The sequence below is a fragment of the Eubalaena glacialis genome, chromosome 8 (genome assembly GCF_028564815.1).
Source record: "Eubalaena glacialis isolate mEubGla1 chromosome 8, mEubGla1.1.hap2.+ XY, whole genome shotgun sequence".
NCBI classification, from domain to species: Eukaryota; Metazoa; Chordata; class Mammalia; order Artiodactyla; family Balaenidae; genus Eubalaena; species Eubalaena glacialis.
The window spans coordinates 114,857,148-114,876,226 of NC_083723.1; the positions used below are offsets into that span (position 1 = coordinate 114,857,148).

General features: G+C 47.6%; 1 protein-coding gene across 1 annotated transcript in view; it reads right to left on the reverse strand.

Annotated features, from left to right (window-relative positions):
- PARP12 (poly(ADP-ribose) polymerase family member 12) overlaps positions 1-17,878 on the reverse strand; it is a 44,957-nt gene extending 27,079 nt beyond the window's left edge. Inside the window, exons 1-5 of the mRNA XM_061198808.1 lie at positions 17,388-17,878; positions 13,451-13,586; positions 10,408-10,708; positions 8,005-8,103; positions 2,569-2,692 (exon numbers count right to left, since the gene is read on the reverse strand). Of these exons, the coding sequence (XP_061054791.1) occupies positions 2,569-2,692; positions 8,005-8,103; positions 10,408-10,708; positions 13,451-13,586; positions 17,388-17,716 (989 nt within the window). The 5' untranslated portion in view covers positions 17,717-17,878. The remainder of the gene's footprint in view (positions 1-2,568; positions 2,693-8,004; positions 8,104-10,407; positions 10,709-13,450; positions 13,587-17,387) is intronic.
- Positions 17,879-19,079: the final 1,201 nt, after the last annotated feature.

Genomic DNA, 19,079 nt, shown 5'->3' on the forward strand with positions numbered 1-19,079 from the left:
AGAAGAGGCCAGAAACAGACGGGTGTGTATTTGCTAACTCAACACCTGACACAGACAGCATTGAAAACAGGTGCAAAAAAGATGGCCTACTTACAAAAGTAGTACTTAGCATCTAAATCTGAAATTAAGCTATAAAATGTATTCACATTTTGCCAAATCTGGCTCAGTTTTGGTGGGTTTAAAAATTGACTGACTTCTGGAAATGAACGGTAGAGATGGCTGCACAACAATGTGAATGTATTTAATGCCACTGAACCTTACACTTAAAAATGGTTAAAATGGTAAATTTTAAGTTATGTCTATTTTATCACAATTTTTAAATTTTATTTTTTTGCTGAGCAGAGTTTAAGACTTTTTTTTTGCTGTTCTTTCGTCCGTAAGAACATATCTTCCTAAAGATGTAGAGTCGAATTACAACGTATTAAACAAATCACTTGGAATATTTCTTCTCTATGCGGTTTATCCTTTATCCCATATATATTTTGGTTCATTTGTCTCATTTCGATTTACTTTTTGAATACTTCTTTTTTATTTTTTTTATCCTAACATTTTATTTTTATTTTTTTAATGTCTTACTTCTTTTTTTTTAATTTTTTATTTTATATTGGAGTATAGTTGATTAACAATGTTGTCTTAGTTTCAGGTGTACAGCAAAGTGATTCAATTATACATATACATGTATCTATTCTTTTTCAAATTCTTTTCCCCTTTAGGTTATTACAGAATATTAAGCAGAGTTCCCTGTGCTATACAATAGGTCCTTGTTGGTTAACTATCTTAAATATAACAGTGTATACATGTCAATCCCAAACTCTAAATGTTTTAATTAAATATATTTTTAAAAAGTGGTCTTTGGAAAAACTGACAGTTCATCTGCATAAGAATGAAACTGGACCTACACTTCACCACACGCAAGGAGAGGTTAATACAGTTCTTAAAATGTTAAAAATTTTTAAAGAAAATTCAGGACAAATATTTTATGGTCTCAGGATAAGGAAGGATTTCTTACGACACAAAAGGTATAAAACCTCCAAAAAAATAAGAAAAGAAAAGAAAAAAGTATAAAACTATAAAGGAAAGGATGGATAAATACTTCTCTTCATTAACAGATATCATAAGCTGACTGGAGTTCATTTATTTTCAACACACATTTAATACCCAGAAACTTGAAGAGTTCCAAAACTCTTGAAGTTTGAGAACTAATGAAGAACACAACCTTTCCCCTCAACAAAACGGGCAAACTACAAGCACAGACATTTCACAGCAGAAGAAGCATAAATGGCCATTGAACATGTGAAGAGACACTTGCTCTCACCAGGACTCAGGGATATGAAAATGGAGACCTTATTTTACACCGAAGACTAGAAAAGCGCAGACGTCAGACTACACCAAATGTGAGGGAGACATGTCACCACAGACCGCTAAATGGGGGTGGGAAGCAGTACAATCACTGTGGAAAAGAATCTGGCATCCCCTGGCAGAACTGAGGAGGGACCAGCCTACCTCCCAGCAGGCGCACCCCCGAACACCTACCCCAAAGAAGCCTGAGCACACATGGACCGGGAGAAGCATCAAGAACAGAGCCCTGAGAGAAGCCTCCAGGCAACAGTCCAGAGTAGCTCCATTCAGATGAGGTTCAAGGACAGGAGAGACTATCTGTGCTGACAGACGTTGGAACAGCGGTGGTTTACAGGGTGGGCACTGACTGGAAGGGGGCAGGAGGGGACCTTCTGGGTGATGAAAATGATCTACAGCTGGATCAGAGCGTTGGCTACACAAGCGTACGTACCTTCCTCAAAACTCACTGAACTATATACTTAATATCTGTGCATGTCAACGAGTATAAATTTTAACTTAAAAAGCCTCCAAAAAAAAAGGAAGAGAAAGAGAAGAGGGGACGCAGATAAGAGCTGGTTATGTGAGCCACTTAATCTTCTGAAGGGGGATAATTTGTTTCACATGCTTTACCAGTAGCAATTTGCACATAATTGCACCCTAAGCACAAATTTATTTTATCCACTCAAAAAACGGGCTCAAATTCTCTTCTTGGCAACACATTTTAGCAAGTTTAATCCAAGATATGATAGGCATTTGAAAATAAGGCTACCCAGGACTTCCCCATTTACTCTCAACTGACTAAGTGAAAATACTAGGACATACTTAGAAAAATAAAAAAGGCTGAACAATAAACAGTAGTTCAGCTGTATGACTTTACAGGCAAAGGCTAAAAATTTCACAAATGATTGCCTCTTACTTTTCTGGACTAATCAATGAGGATATATTTATATGATCAATCCCAGCATCAAATAATTCAGAACTTACTTGGTACCCACCCCTTCTCTCCCCATAGCTCCTCCCTGAAAAAAGAGGAAGATGGGGCAACAAGGGCACCAACCACCAGCATGACCATCAACTTCCAATTTCGCGCACGGAGCTTCCCGCTTCCTTACTCTGTGTGTGTGCGTCTGTGTATGAAGCCCATCAAAACTAAACCCTAACGTGTCTAAACTTCCCGTACCACACACAAAAGCCCAGGCACAAAGCAGACACAAGTGACATATTTCATACCCGTCTCTTGCAGGATTGCTATATGCCTCTTCAACAAGCTCCATTTTGCGCAAATCCTTCCACCTGCCTCCATCTAAGACTTGCCATCGATATGGCAAATGGAAATGAACTCTACTGCACCTATCTGAAATAAAAATATAAAGAAGTGAGCACACTGGCAATACACAGCCTGGCCCAGTCCCACGGTTCTCAAGGGGTGTGGTGCTGCATGCTGACCTGGGAACATTTTGGAAATCTATGAGGGAGCCTTTTTTAATGCAGTCATACCTGAGCATTTAGATACCAAATATTATGCATTTTAGGATATACACTTTCCTTTTATGTCTCCCTTGTTAATAGGACATTAAACACACTAAACTGATTTTTTTAAAAACTGTGTGTTGGTGGGTTACATTATGTATGAATTTCACCTCATGAGAGTAAAGAAGCTGATCATGAGATGGTCGAAGGCTCCATGTCTGCAGGGGCAGTCTGTCCGTGCATTACTGCTATACACGTGACACTTGGATGGGGCGTGGTCACACCAGCAACGGGAGCAGGTTCATCTCTACCAGAACCATCCCAACCCCAGCAGGTCCTACAGCAGGTGGGTCAGCAGTGTGGTTTCAGCCCACCTTGATCTTTCTGGCTGCTAACTTACTCACCCCTCCTCAACACACCCCACCCCCCAAAGGCATTATACACACAGCCCGGGTCTACGGTTTCCATCCAACTACTCCCCCATGCCTTCCGTGTGCTCCCGGGGCCTGTACCTCCTAGCACCTCCTGCCCGCCTTGCCTTGGCTCATGCCGGCCGCTCACCTGGAACGCTGCCCACACCCTCCCTCTACCTTTCAATAGACTGTGAGGTTCTGGTACATCCTGATGGAGGAATGTTGTGAGAGGAAAGAGAGACAGGAAAGAAGAGCAATGGGAATCTTCACACTGACACCTGCAGGATTTACACTATTAGGTAGAAAGATACACAGGTGTGGAATGCCTCTATTTGGGTAAAAGAATAGAAAAAATAAGATTAGCGATACTCGGACTGAATACACATACACGCACACATTATTCCTTGCTGCGGGAGGACTGGGTGGCGCAGCACAAAGTTATGAGGAGAGATTTGTTTTGAATTTTGAACCACAAAAATATATAGTCCAAAAAATTAAACATCTAGTTAAGTGAAAAAAGATACAAAACAGCGTTCATAGAGTGCACCTGTGTAAAAAGAAAGACTAAACATACACACTTGTGCTTGTATAAAATCTTGATGGAAAAATATTCAGGGAACTAGTAATAATGACTTTCTGAAGGGAATCTGGGTGCTGGGGAAAAGCGTTGTGACGAAGACATTTCTTACTGACTGTCTTCTGTACATTTTTAATTCATCTTTCAAAATAATAACAATGAAGCATGGCTAACTTGACACCTGAAAAAAATTAAAATTTTCTAACATCGTACGCAGTCTTTCAGGCAAGTCTTAATGCCACTTCTTTCCCAGAGACTCTGCAAGGGAGCAGTGGGGTGGCAGGGACCAGGGAAGAAGTGGGGAGACAGCCTGGGCTTGTCGAAGACCAGGCCTGGGGCCAGGCCGACAGGGCTTAGAGAACAGGAGGAGGGACCCCAACCAAGGAAATCTCTGCCAAGTTCAACCAGGCTGGAAACAGCCCCACTGGGGAGTCAGGATGTCCTGACCTGTCCAGAGTTAGGGCAGGGATGGCTCACACCAGGCCAAACGGAGCCTTCTTAAGACTCCTGACCAGGGGTGTGGACAATAAAGTGATAACCAGGGGCTCGACCTGAATAGATAAGGCCACAGCTGTGGTCCAGAGGTCACGACCAAATAAGATTTCCTGTTTCTTCCTAAGGGGCACTAAGGGAAATGATGAGGAATGAGTGTTCAGCCGCTCATCTATACAGCCCAGCACAGGTGAGTCCTGGACAGCCTGAAGAAAGGCTCTCCCCTTAAGAAGGCACCTGTCAGGGTAGGAGCACCACCCACCCCTCTCCAGGCTGACACTTCCTTGGGAAGGACATAGGGGCCAGGGGAAGGCACTGTGAGGCCTGAGGCTTCTAGCTCTTAATCCAACCTGAGCATGGAACCCATGCTGCTCACAAGCCGGAAGGTGCCCTGAGGAGGAGGATGCCACGCAGGCCACTGCAGCCATGAAGATGGCAAGAGCAGAGTCCTAGCTCAGCGCTGGGGGTGTAAAGCCCCTTCTCTGCTACATCTTTCCTGGTCCTTCTGTCCCCTCTCTGTTTCCCTCCCTTCTTCCAATGTTCCCCACCTCACTGTTGCATTCCCAAGTCTAGGTTTTCTAGAAGGTTAGTCACAGAAACCAAATCAAATTGGCAAAGTACCCACATCCACATCCCCTTTCTCCCTGCTTCCCTTGAAATGACAGACCACAGAGAAGAAGAAATCCAAAAGCACTGGAAAACAGAAGTACCATCAAAAGACCAGAATTACTAAAGAACTCCTAAAAATATGAAGCAGTAAGAACCAAACCAACAAAGAGAGAAAAATACATGCAGAATATGCAGAAGAGAGCCACCCCAGAAGTAGGAAGGAGCTGGGGGCTTCACAAACTCAGAGTCAGATGTAACAAGGAGCAAGAAAGACACCCGGACAAGAGCACTGAGAGGAATCAGGACCCAGTGGAGCAAGTGCCCCATCAGTGCCTTGCTTGTGCCCAGCAACCTTGTTCTTTGTCCCATAGAACACGTGGGTGTGGATACAGGGGCTGGAGAGAGAAGCATGCGAGAAAGCCATCAAAGCCCCCGCCCTGACCTTCGAACATACGCTAGCAGCCCCCACAACCAACCAAGCAAGACTTACCGCCTCTTCCCCATTAAGCCTGGAATCAGAATCAGCATCCACCAGTAGGCACAGGGATTTGAGTACCAACATGGGCACACAACCAAGAGCCACCCAACACACGAGGAAAAATAACACAGACAGGCAGCTAACTCACACAGAAGAATCAACCCCTAAGGAAATAATTTTTGGAGAAAACAGATCAAGAGAAACAATCAGACCTAAACATAAAAGCTAAGCTTATAAACTTCTGGAAAAAAAAAAAACCATAGGAGAGACATTTTCCTGGGCCTGGAAGAGACAAAGATTTTTAGGGCACAAAAAACACAAACCATTAAAAAATATATTAAAATGGACATCAACATAAAACATATTCTTCCAAAGATACTGTAAAAAAAAAATGAATATGAAAGACAAAGACTGGGAGAATATATTTTCAATACCTATATCTGACAAAGACATGAATAAAGAATATTCAAAACTACTAGAAGTCAATAATGAGAGATCAAACAACCCAATAAAAAAATGCGCCAAACAGTCACGGAAGACCACACGTTGTATGATTCCATTTATATGAAATATCCAGGCAAACCCAGAGACATAATGTAAATGCCAGGAGCTGGGGGGAGGAAAGAATGGGTAGTGACTGCTAATGGTTATGGATTTCTTTGGAGGTAATGAAAATGTTCTAATATTGACCATGATGATGGTTGCACAACTCTGACTATATTAAAAACTATTAAATGGGTGAATTGTATACTATATGAAATATACTTAATATCTTAACAAAGCTGTTATCTGCCTGTAAAACAGGCAAAAGATTTAAACAGATACTTCACAGAAGATATACAAATGGCCAAAAGGCACATGAAAATAAATGTTAAATATCATTACTCATCAGGGAAATGCAAATGAAAGCCACAATGAGATATTACTCATTTGCTAGGATGGCTAAAACTCATAGGACTGACAATACCAAGTGTTGGCAAGGATGCAGAGCAAGCAAAACGTTCACACACTGCTGGTGGGAAGGCGAAATACATCCACTTTGGAAGACAGTCTGGCTGTATCTCGTAATGTTAAACACACATTTATCATATGATCAGACATTCCACTTCTAGGTCTTTACCCAAGAGAGGAAGACATACAACCACATGAAAACTTGTACATGAATATTGATAGAGGCTTTATTTATAAAAGCCAAAAACTGGAAACCCAAATGTTCATCAACATATAAATGGATAAACAACTTGTAGTTAATCCATGCAACAGGAGAATACATGCTGTATGATTACATTTATATAAAATTCTGGAAAACGCACATCTACTCTACATCAACAAAAAGTAGATCAGGAATTGCCTTGGGCCAGGAAACTGGGGGGTGAGGATCGACTGTATAGGGGCATAAGGGGAATTTTTGGAATGAGAGAACTGTTCCGTATCTAGATTATAGTGATAGTTACATGCGCAAACATACTTACCAAAACTCAAAAGGTATACTTAAAATGGGTGCATTTTATTGTATGTAAATTATATCTAATAATGCTGATTTTTAAGACTATATATATATATATATACACATACATGTATATATATATATACACACACACACACACATATATATATGTATATATAGCACATATTCCTTGACCTAGTATTCCATTTCCAGGAATCTATGGAAATACACATGTGTACTCAAACACTCAAGGGAAAAAAAATCACTCTAATCAAATACTACACAGTTGTTTTTAAAATCCTGGTAGACATACACATACATACTAATGTAGAAAAAATCTCAAGGACACACCATTAAGTAAAAGAAGCAGGTTAAATAATGTGCATGCTCCCATCTGTTGAAAAATATGTGAAACAAATATGACCACACATCACGTGTTTACCTTCAGAGAAGGCTGAAAGAAGACTTCAGGCTTTACTCTGTATCATTTCACTCTTCTACAAAAGTGAAAATATTCATGAATTGCTTGGGTAGTTTTTAAAGACTGAAAACAAAACAGGAAGTTTTGGTGTTTTTTTTTTTTTTTTAAGCGGAGTCACCGAATTTGAGAAGCAATCTTTCTTCAATCAAAGCCCAAGACAGCAGCAAGAACAAAGGTTTAGTGAAAATACAGTCTCACACCCACACCCACACACAAGATTTGCTACTTCTGATAAAAGAGAGAATGTGGAGAGAAACCCCAAACTTAAATAAATACCGATCCCCCAAGAGTGAATACAGGTGTCTCCTCCTGAGGGAAGGTGTTCCTAGGTTCTAAGTTATCTCTGAGACTACAACCTCCCTCCATAAGGGACACTAGACTGGGCATCCGAGTGTCTCTGCAGGTCTGTGACCTCATGCTAAGTTGACCAAGGGGCAACACTTGACACTCATTTGCTGCATGAACCAAACGGTCATGCTCCCCATCTACAGTTTGATTTTTAGAAACTCAAGTAATTCCTACCACCCTCAACTCCCCAACAAAATCACTGAAGTGCCACCAGCTCACAATTAAGATGGTCTGACCCTCTCTGGACGGCGGGGGGGAGAGGACCTCGAGGGGTGGTGTCAGAGCAGAGCTCTGGGAACCAGAAGCAGTTATCCCGCCCACAAATGGACGAAGGGGTTTCCCCTGACTCACCTTGAAAGCTACAACTCTTCCAGATATGGAACAAGCAAATCTGATCACTCTCCTCTTGGTTGGCAGTGTTTGGGGACACAGAACCTGCACCTCTTCTTTCTACAAAGAAACACTGCAAAGATGTATCACCGATGCTTCTGACATGGGGTTGGGGTACAAAGGAGAGAAAAAAGGATTCATTCATCCCTCTGCATGAGGCAAAAGTGGGCAAGGCAACCTCACAAAATCTTATAAAGTTCTGGATGAAAGCACCCTCAGACATACAGGTGGGTCCTCTGCTTTTTAGGGAGGAATCAGGGAGCCCAAGGTCACAGGGCTGCTTGCCAAATCCAGGACGTCATGGTTGGGGGCTGGGGGTGAGTCTTTTCTCAACTCTGGCTGTGCACCCAATTCACTAGGAGACCTGTTTAAAAACAGAAGTGCCCGGCTCTACCTCAGACTGACACAATCAGAAGCCTTCAACAGTGGAACCTGGGATACTTTTTTAATAGGGGGGAACCACTAACCAACATTTTCCTTCTGTATCTACGGATGTGATGAGCCCAGAGAGCAAGTGAAGGCTGCATTTTATAAACTAGATTTGATTGCAAAAGCAAATACTTGTCAATGAACTATTAGAATCGGGTGCCAATACCAAGAAAAAAATAACAATAAACAGAAAGCCCACAATTCAAAATGAAACCTAATTTAGGTTAATTATAAAAATTGTAGGGACTTCCCTGGTGGCGCAGTGGTTAAGAATCTGCCTGCCAATGCGGGGGACACGGGTTCGAGCCCTGGTCCAGGAAGATCCCACATGTCGCGGAGCAACTAAGCCCGTGCGCCACAACTACTGAGCCTGCGCTCTAGGGCCCGCAAGCCACAACTACTGAAGCCTGCGTGCCTAGAGCCCGGTGCTCCGCAACAAGAGAAGCCACCATAATGAGAAGCTTGCACACCGCAATGAAGACCCAACGCAGCCAAAAATAAATAAAAATAAATAATTTTAAAAAAATATTGTAATATAACAAGAGCGTGCAAGTGCTCTCAAAGTTTACCTTTACTAGAAGTGCTTCAATGAGCCATTACCTAATAATTACATTTCGGTGGGCCCCAAGTGCCACCGTATAAGCATATAAAACTCATTAGCAAAGCCTCCCTATTTTGTTATTCATCTTCCCTTGTTGTTTTATAGGCCCCTCAGACAGCCACAGGCTGCACCTTAAAACCCACACCTGTGGAGCCTTAGAGCTGGCCTCCCTCTCCCCCCAGGCGCAGGTATCCTCCCCTCCCTTTCTAACAAGGCCATAATCCAATTGACACTTTTAACAAACTATTTAAAGCAAAACCTGTTTGCTTCTAGGCTTCTTACTGTTGAAAGAAACTAACCAAAAATAATTGAAGAAAATGTAAAGAAAAAACACATGACGAGGACAACTTTCAAGTATAAAAATCAGGTAAGATTAGAGTGATAAGTTTGTTTGCTGGTCATCCTGGCACTGGTATTTTAGGAAGTGTTCTATTAAAAATCCTAGATTATCACTACAGCAAACAAGTGCGGGGGAGCCACAGCTCACAGTCACCAAGGTATAACCAGGGCCCAGGATGGTGGCCAGCACATGGCCAGGACTCAAACTTGTTGAATGAGAAAATGGATCATCAGAATGGCCAGCCAACAGCAGATACTGTGAAAATCCAAAGGACACCAAGGCATCACAGCCTCCCTGAGGGACCATGGTATTCACGTCCCAACCAACAGGTACTCAAGAAATGCTTATTAAATAAACAATCTCTGCTCAAAATTCCCCCATTTGCCTGTCACTAAGCCTGATATTTCTCAAAAAAATTTTTTTAACAAGTGTCCTGACAGATTCATCCATTCAACAAATGTCTCAGTGCCTACTGTGGTCGGCACCGTCTAGAGATGAGCGGTGAACAAAGTCAATCGGCAGTGACGAAAAAAATCCATTCATGTCAAGAAGAGAGCTGAAATTAAAATATGCTTCATTCAAAAATAAGTAAATAAAATATGCTTCATTCACTCATTAAAAAAAAAAAATCTAAACAGAATGCAATGCAAAGGATGGCCCCAGAGTTGTACAGCACGGCATTAACTCTGGGGTCCCTCATTGGAAAACAAGCTCTCCAGGGGGGCAGAGAGAAGACTGGATAGGGAGAAGCAGCATCTCCCATCTCTGTGCAGATGAGGCCCAGAGAGAATTCACCCACCCTCGACACCAGTCGGCATTTGTTTAGAATGTCTTGCTCGTTCACAGCTCTGATTTCAATTCATCTTCACAATCCCCACTGGCTAGGAGGGGATGGCCAACTGCATTTTACTAGATAGCAGCATAGACTTGCCCAAAGTCACACATGCCATTTAGCGGTCAGCTGGCATCCAGGAGCCCCAGCCCAGAGCCTTACCGGAAGTCCCCTGTGACCAAGAGGGAGGAGGCGGCACTCTGATGGAGGGAGAGCTCTTATTCTTGATGTCATGAGCATTTCTGTAAATGGAAGGCAGCCTGCTCACCAGCTCTGACCTCATGCCCAACTTCTCCAGTTTTTCCAGGTTCTCAGAATTAGAGAAATCATGGGATCTCTTACAGCCAGTGCCAAACTTGCATTCACCCTGTGAAAAATACTGGCAGATGTGGAGTTTGACACATTGCTTTCTAAAGGAACAAGAGCCGTAGGGTCCATGTCCTTTGTTGTAATGAAGGCAGATCTGTTAACAGAGAAGGAAAAACGACAGCAGCTTAGAAAGGCCTCACACAACACCACCTCCTTACTGAGCCGCCTACTAGAGGAAGAGGTTCCTCCAGAGACCTAGCCAAGGCTGCGATCCCGTCGCGACACTGGTCGCACAGCTCTGAGAACATCCCTCACTCTAGATGGATGCCGCTAGCACATGCCCTTGGTAAATGGGACCGGGGAGGACAGCGGACTGCTCAGAACAAGCCCCTCCGCCAGGAAAATCCAAAGAACATCCAGCTGATCAGAGCTGCTCCCTTCACACGAGAAAACATTTTAATGTAACTCGCACAGCAAACCTTACACTACTAACAAACCTTACATGCTACCTAGCCCCTGCCCCCACTGATTCACCAACTCTCTCTAACCCAGGGCCCAGTTTCTCCCAACACTTTTTTTCTCCAATTCTAGGTCAAAGAGGCTCTGAGGGTTTAAAGTATCTTCAAGAAAGCCAAATACAGCCCTTTCATTTCCCAAGTGCAAAATGAGACTCAGAGAAGTTAACAGGCTTGCCCTGGGTCACACAGCTGTCTAACACACCTGGCACATACAGTACCTGCTGGACTGGGTTGTTGGTAAGGTGGGGCTTGAACTTGAATCAACTGTTCCTTTTCCTCTACATTCCACGTTCTTGGAGATGGGAACTAAACCAGAGACCACCAAGGGCCCACCCACTCAACTCACAGGCATTACACTGAACAGAGGGCTACAGAACCCAGGCCCAGATCAGCAGGGGGTCCATTCTGGAAATGGAAGCCCCGAGGGAAAAGATCAGAGGGAGCTGGGCCCTAACCTTGATCCTGCCACTTACAAGCTGTCTGACCTCAGGCAGGCCACTCACCAGCTCTGAGATTCCGTTTTTTAATCCCCCAAATAGGAATAATGCCACCTACATTGCTGGGCTATTGTGAGAATTAAGTAAGAAATATACCAAGTGACTAATACAATGCCTGGAACACAGTGGGTGCTCAACTCATGGTGGCGGCCCCCAAATGGTCAACTGATAAGGGGGCCAGCCTGAGAGCAGCGGACTTGGCATGAAAGCCGCCCTGGATCCGAGCTTTTGGTCACAGCCCCCATGTGCTGGCCCTGTGTCCTGAAGCACCCCACACACCCCAGGAGACAGAGGCTGCGCATTCCAGGCCGGTCACCTGTTGATTCAGTTCTCATACCACTAACAAGGTGATCACTCCAAAATGTTAATGCCTACCCTCCCAACACAACCTCGCCCCAACTCCTGCCTGTGACACAGGAGGCTGTATGGCTGAGCCTCCACCTTCACATTTCTCTCTCCCCTCCCCCTAAGTCCAGGTCGTGCCGACCTACACACTGTGCCCTGACCAGGTAGGCTTCCCGATCTCTGCCTCCCTCTTCCCAGACCTTCATCCTTCACTCACCCTCCAGCACCCAGAGCAGGCACCATCTGATCCAGGGCACCTTCCCCGGTGCCCAAACTGTGCCCCCGAGACCAGAGCACCGACTCCTGCTAAAGCACCTACAACAGCACCTTGCTATCATCCGCCGATGATATCATCCGCTACTGTCGCACCCAGTAGCTGTGCCCCCCAGAAGAGCAGAAAGGGTCTTTCACCTCCTTACCACCAGTGCCTCGTCTGTAATGGATTGTCAATATAGGTGAATTAAATCTACACTAGTTTTCAAAAGGCAAAGGAAAACACTTAATACCTGTTATGTGCCAGTCATTTGCTATGTAGCATCTTTCTCAAATGGGAGGTTTCAACTGAGTAATAAGGAAGCACTGTCATTAAAATATATCCATCTAATCCCTGTTGCCTCATCCAAGAAGCAGTGCCAGAGCATCCCACAGAACCTGTGCTGGCCACAGAACGACGGCTCGGACCTGCCACAGAGCACAGGCAACTCTCGGCCCAGCTGCTGCCCTCTGCAGCCGCCCTCTTTACACAGAGGGCGCTCCTAAGGGCTGCTCTCAGCCAACGACCGGGCAGGTCGTTCTGGGGAGACACAGGATGCCACCAACAGGGACTTTGGCTCAGAACTTCTCGCTGGCTGGGCGGAAGCTTTCTGAGAACTGCACTGCAGTCAGGGTCTCTTCCTACCGGGTCCCTTTCCTGCCCCTTCTCCGGCCACAGATGTCAGAGCACCATCACCACCTGAAGGCTTCCCCACCTTCTTTGCTCCCTCCCCAGTAAATCTCTCACACTTCCAATCCCACCTTGGGGTCCGCTTCTCTTAGGACTCGAGCTAGTCCATGACCATTGCAGTGAGCTTCAAAACAAGTGGGTGGTTACTGTCTGAAATGCAGTATGAGAGTTCACATCAACCCAAGTTAGAAAACTTCCCCACAGACCTCCGGGGTCTGGCAGTACCTGCATTTTTCTAAGTCCTGCTAGACAGGGAGGGGCCAGCTGGAATCTCTCACTCCCTCCGCTCTGTGTAACAACTGGCTGCAGCCACTGGCCAAACGGGCTCCCCCAACCTCACAGAAGCCCTGCAAAGGAGGTACCAGCCCAACTGACATAGAAGGAAAGGAGGCTTCAAGAGAGAGCAAGGTTGGCACAAGATCGCAGGGCTAAAAATCAGCAGAGCCGGGAACTCAGTCCAGGTCTCCCTCCAGGCAGACCCCAGCGATCACAGTGGGGCCCTTGGCCTCTCTTCCGCCATGTCTCCCTGTCTTCCCACCTCCTGGTCCCTCCCTCATCACTTACACTCAGGCCCACCCTCTCCTGGCACTCACCTCCGGCAAGAGCAAGGGGTCATTCTGTAACAAGAGCACGCAGAGCTCACTGTAGCTGAGGTGGTCCACGCCGTGAGTTTTCAGCACGCTCACGTTGTGATCGGACGTCAAGTTGTGACCGTTCCTACAGTCCTTCCTGCAAAGAAGCAGGGCTGGGGTCACAGTTGAAACGTCTCCCCAAAACCCTTATGTTGAAGTCCTAACTCCCAGTACCTCAGAAGTGACTGTATTTGCAGTCTTTCAAAAAGGTGATTAAGTTAAAATAAGGTCACTGGGGGGCCTAATCCAATCTGACCAGTGTCCTTATAAGAAAAGGGGATCAGGACACAGAGGGAAGACCATGTAAAGACACAGGGAGAAGAAGGCATCTACAAGCCAAGGTTGGTGTCAGGAGACAACAACCTGCTGACACCTTGATCTCTGACTTCCTAGCCTCGAGAACTGTGAGAAAGTAAGTTTCTGTTGTTTAAGCCACCCAGTCTGTGGTACCTTGTTACGGCAGCCCAAGCAAACTAATACAGCTGGTAAAATCAATCTTTAAGAAAATTTTTCAGGAATAGTTCCTGACATTGTTTAGAAACACCAGAGAAAACCAGCATGTCTATGCAATGAAAAATCATAGTGCTTATTTACAAAGGAAGAGATGGTGCCTTGCAAGTTCTAGGCCCAGGGCAGCACCTCTCAGCAGGTTTTTGATGAGAATGATGGGGCCATTCCCCCAGAGTCACAGCGTGCCAGTCTCTGGGCACTTACTGGCATTTAACATTGGGTGAATAAATGAGTGTGGACAGCTTATGGTTACAGGCGTGTACACACACACACACACACACACACACACGCACCACTACTGAGGCCCAGCCCTTTTTCTGCTCCCCTCCTGCATTCTTTTGATCAACAAGCCCCTCTTGAACACTCTCTGTGAGCCAGGCACTGGCACCAAGCCCCAATGATCCAAAGATAAGCCTTCAAATGATCACCTGAGTCAACAGGACCCAGAAGAGTCAGGTAAATAGCATTTGCTTGACTCAAGACACTGCCATACCTATGATAAGCATCTCAAAAGAAAACTGAACCCCTGGATCTACTCCCCCAAACCTGCACCTCCCACGGGCTCCCCCATCTTAGTAAAGGGCAACTTCCCTCTTCCACTGCACAGGCTGAAAACCTTGGAGTCATCCAACCCCTCTCCTTCTCTCTAGTGGAGACACAGACATTGAGATGACTCTAAAATGCTGTGGGAAGTGCAAGGTCAGCTGTGCTCAGGATGCATCAGCGCAGAGAGGGGCACCTGAGCCTGACAGAAGTGGGGAAGCAATCAAGGGATGGTGCCTGGAAGGTATAAAACCTGAGCCAAATACTTAGGGTTGAGGAACCAGGCACAGAGAGCAGGGAAGAACATTCTAGGCAGAGGGGCTTGGTAATTACAATGATGATGATGGTTACTAAAACTCATTGGGCATTTACCACAAACCAGGGTTTGCCTAAATGTTTTGTGAGTTAACTCATACTGTCCTCAACAAGCCTATAAGGTGGGTAATACTATCCCATTTTGCAGATGAGGGAACTGAGGCTCAGATAAAAAGTAATTTGCCCAAGATCACTCAGCGGGCAAGGAGCAGAGCCAGGGTAGAGACAAGGCAGGCTTGCCTTGGAGCTGGGCTCTTAACCACTGTGCTCACTGCCTCCTAAGCACAGGATGGAATCGGGGACCTGGGACCCTCCCCAGCTGTCACGAATGAACAAAAGCAGCAGTGATGATCTACTTCTGAGACAGGTGACCCTGTGGTTGAGGAAGACAAGTAACTTCGCAGGGAAAGTATAGAATGTGCAGCTGACCACACCCACTCTCCCTTATGCAACCCAGAAACAGCCAGAGAAGGAAGGTTCAACAAACTGTCCTGTGTAAACCACAAGGAAGAGGGAAAAAAGAAGAAAACTCAGGATCATCCAGGCCAGTAAATACCAGATTTCCAAGACAAATAAAATCTGACCTCAAATTTTGGGAATTAGCCTAATAGGGCTGCCATCTTTATTTTACCAACTATGGACATTAACAAGACCCACCAGTGATCCCCGTCATTAGGTCCCTCCATCCGCCATTTATTGTGTCTGCCTTCCTCTCCAGGTGTGCTCCTCCTTCCACCTGGAGGTGCCGTCTCTCCACCAGCCCCTGCAGGCCCGATTGCCCCAGGGCTCCACTCTCAGCCTCCACCCCGGATCAAACCCACTCCTGGTGCTGCAGCCATGGCATACACTGCCCAGCAAGTCCCAAAACTAGCATCTCAGGGCCCTGGCGATCCTCCCAACCTTCAGACCTGGATAGCTACCCCCTGGGCACGCTTCAAAACAAAACCCTCTCCCGCTCTCTGTCAACAGTAAGAAAGGGAAGTCAGCTCTGAGTCAACATTAACAAAGAAAAATGAGTCATCGCCTCTTGGATCCTGTCACCACCCTCTCACCAACTCTCCCAAATTTCTCACACATATGTCCCTTCCTCTTAAGGGTATTTCTGGGCAGCTGCTTCCCAGGGACCACATCTCCCAGCTGCTCCTGCACCCAGGCAGAGTCACGAGACATCCTGTGGTGCAGGTGACATGGACAGAAAGATAGCTACCATTCCAGACCTGGCCCATAAAAACCTCCCACCAGCTCTCTACCTTCCATCTCCTCCACCTGCTCCTCGGAACCTGATACCCAGATGGCCTTAAGAGCCATGGGTTGAGGAGGGCAGAGTCTAGGTCTGCCAGCCTGGGTCCCTAAATCACTGCATGCATCAAGGTCCATACCCCATGCTGACTATTAAACCTTACCCTTAGACCTGACGTGAGCAACAAATAATGTCTACCATGTTACGGCAGAAAGAAAAAAAGAAACTAATTCTTCTAAATAACTGGACTAACTTCCAAACAGGTCTGCATCACATCCTCCTCTAAATAAACCCCCGCACCACTAAGATCTCTTCCTCAAACGCACACCTGATGGCGACTCGCCTGCCATTTGACGGGCCCCACCACCTTCAGGGTGAGGTCCAAATTCTTTAGCATTAACCTCATCAATCCACTCCACAAATCTCACTGAACAGCTGCCGGGAGCAGAGCACAGAGCTGAGGGCCGGGAAAGGCCAGCCAGGGCCAAGACAGAGGGGCCTCTGCTCTCCGAGTTTTCAGTTCTACTGAAGGAACGCGCGGCCATGACGGGCGCTATGAGAAAAGTAAACAGAACAACGTGATGGAGAGGAAGAAAAGTGACGCCTGAGTCGAGTCCTGAACGATACACCAGGCAAACCAGGAATGGCGGTCCAGGAGAGCGGAGATCACCGGATAAGCAAAGACTGGGAGTGTTCCAGGACCAGAAGGGCATCAAGGGAGGGGACCAGGAAGGAGGGCCGGCAGGGACCAGTTCCCTGAGGGACACGGGGGGCGACGGTAAGGAGCTTGCGTTTTATTCTAAATGCAGCAGAAGCCGCTGCCGGCTTGTAAGCAAGTGAGAAAGGTTTCAGAAGAGTCCCGCGGCTGCTGGGCGGAGAGCCCGCCTCCGCGTGGGCCCTCACGGCCAGCTCTGGAGCCCGGGGCGCCCTGCAGCTCCGAGCAGGAGTCAGCCGCAGCCCCTTTCCTTCCGGGGATGCCTCCCTCTTCCCTCGGCCAGCGCTCCCCGGCCCCACCCCGGTACTGCCACCCCCAGGGCGTCCCACCCCCTGCCGGGCTCTAAGTCACTCTCCGAGAGCGCAGGGGCCCAGAGGACACCGCTCGACGCGGAGTCCGGCGCACAGTTCCGGGTATTCAGTAAATGCTCGATAAATGTTCGCTGAAGGGAATTCCGGGGAGAGGCCAGGGAACGGCCACCTCACTGTCGCCCCCGAATGTACGAAGGGCCACGACCGGGCTGGGAGCGAAGAGGCCCTCTCCCCGCCGTCGGGCTCCGGGGCGCGGCGCCTTACCCGTCCCTCAGGAACTTGCACTTGCCGTAGAACACGAACTTGCAGAGGTGCAGCTGAGCGCAGAGCCCCACGCAGCCCGGCTTCGGGCCCTGGTACGCGCCGCACACGCGCAGCGGCGACACGGCCAGCACCACACGCTCGACGGCCGCCGCGCCGGCCCCGGCCGCCCGCTGCGCCACAGCCAAGCGCTCGCGCTCCCGCAACAGCCGCTCCAGCACATCCCTGCTGACTCTCGGCCGCAAGCGGCGCCGCAGCTCCTCCAGCTCCAAGGCGCCCCCGGCCGCGCACAGCGCCTGGGTCACCTCACGGAGGAGTGCAGTTGGCGCCATGGCCGTCGGGCCTGAAACTGGAGGGGCGCGGGCGGTTCCCGCGAGGTGGAGACGCTGGCCGGAAACGAAACCGAAAGTTCCTCAGGGCCGGGGGGAAACAGAATCCGGCCTCGCCACGCCCCCGGCCCGCAGCTGAGCGGGGCTCGGCGTCTTCCGGCCCCAGCGCCCACAGCGGCGCTAGGCCTCACGCCCGCCCCGTCGGAACTCCGCAGCCGCTTCTTCGGCGTCCCGGGGATTCGTCGCCGGGTCCCTCAAAGTGGTGAAAGAATAAGAGTCACCACAGCCTTGGGGGCCGCGCTCGGCGTTCTCGAAGCGCCTTCGCCCGGACGAGGAGGGGTGGGGCCGCCCGGGAGCGCGCGCCGCCCCCTCAGAGTCCGGGCGTCGGGAAGTAGCTCGGCCAGCGGACCCCGCACCTTTGCCCCTGGCGCTAGGCGGAGCGGCAGGGGACGCCCCCCTGCAAACGGCCGGGCGGCGTCGCGGAAGCCAAACCCTAGACGACGCTGAGGGAAACTGGGAAGAGGAACAGGGGCCCCGCCAGGGGAAAGCAATCACGCCGAATTGGAAAACGGGCTTCAGTGTTAGCCTTCTTTTCAGTGCAGGCAGTGAATCCCTTATTTTAAACTTGAAAGGGTATATCCTTTTAAAAAGAAAAGCCGTTTCTCCCCACCCCTGCTGAGTGAAGATGGAATATTAAAGGCCATCGGCGGCACAGGGACCCTCACAAGCGTTGCTGATGGAAATGTGAAGTGTTAGAGCTCTTTGGGAAAGTAATCCCGGAATAGTTATTAAAATGTTTAATGTGCGTGACCTTTGACCCAGCAATCTTTCTTCTGAGAATCTTCTAGAAGTAAAAGGAACGATAAATAAGTTATGTATAAAAGCTTTTGTGTGGGGGCTTCCCTGGTGGCGCTAGTGGTTAAGAGTCCGCCTGCCAATGCAGGGAACACGGGTTCGAGCCCTGGTCTGGGAAGATCCCACATGAGTCTGAGCAACTAAGCCCGTGCGCCACAACTACTGAGCCTGCGCGTCTGAAGCCTGTGCTCCGGAACAGGAGAGGCAGCAACGGTAAGAGGCCCGCAAACCGCAATGAAGAGTGGCCCCCGCTCGCCGCAACTGGAGAAAGCCCTCGCAACAGAAACGAAGACCCAACACAGCCAAAAATAAATAAATAAATAAATAAAAATTAAAAAAAAAAAAAAAAAAAAAGCTTTTGTGTGGAGGGGGAAGGGTTCTGGGAGCAACGCGGTTGATCGTCGTCCAGACTGTTAACACAGCTCGAACCAGCGTGCATTGAATCTCTGCCTATTGACCTAGAGAGACATCCACGATGTGTTGTTAAGTGAAAAAAGAAAGCTGTATAAAA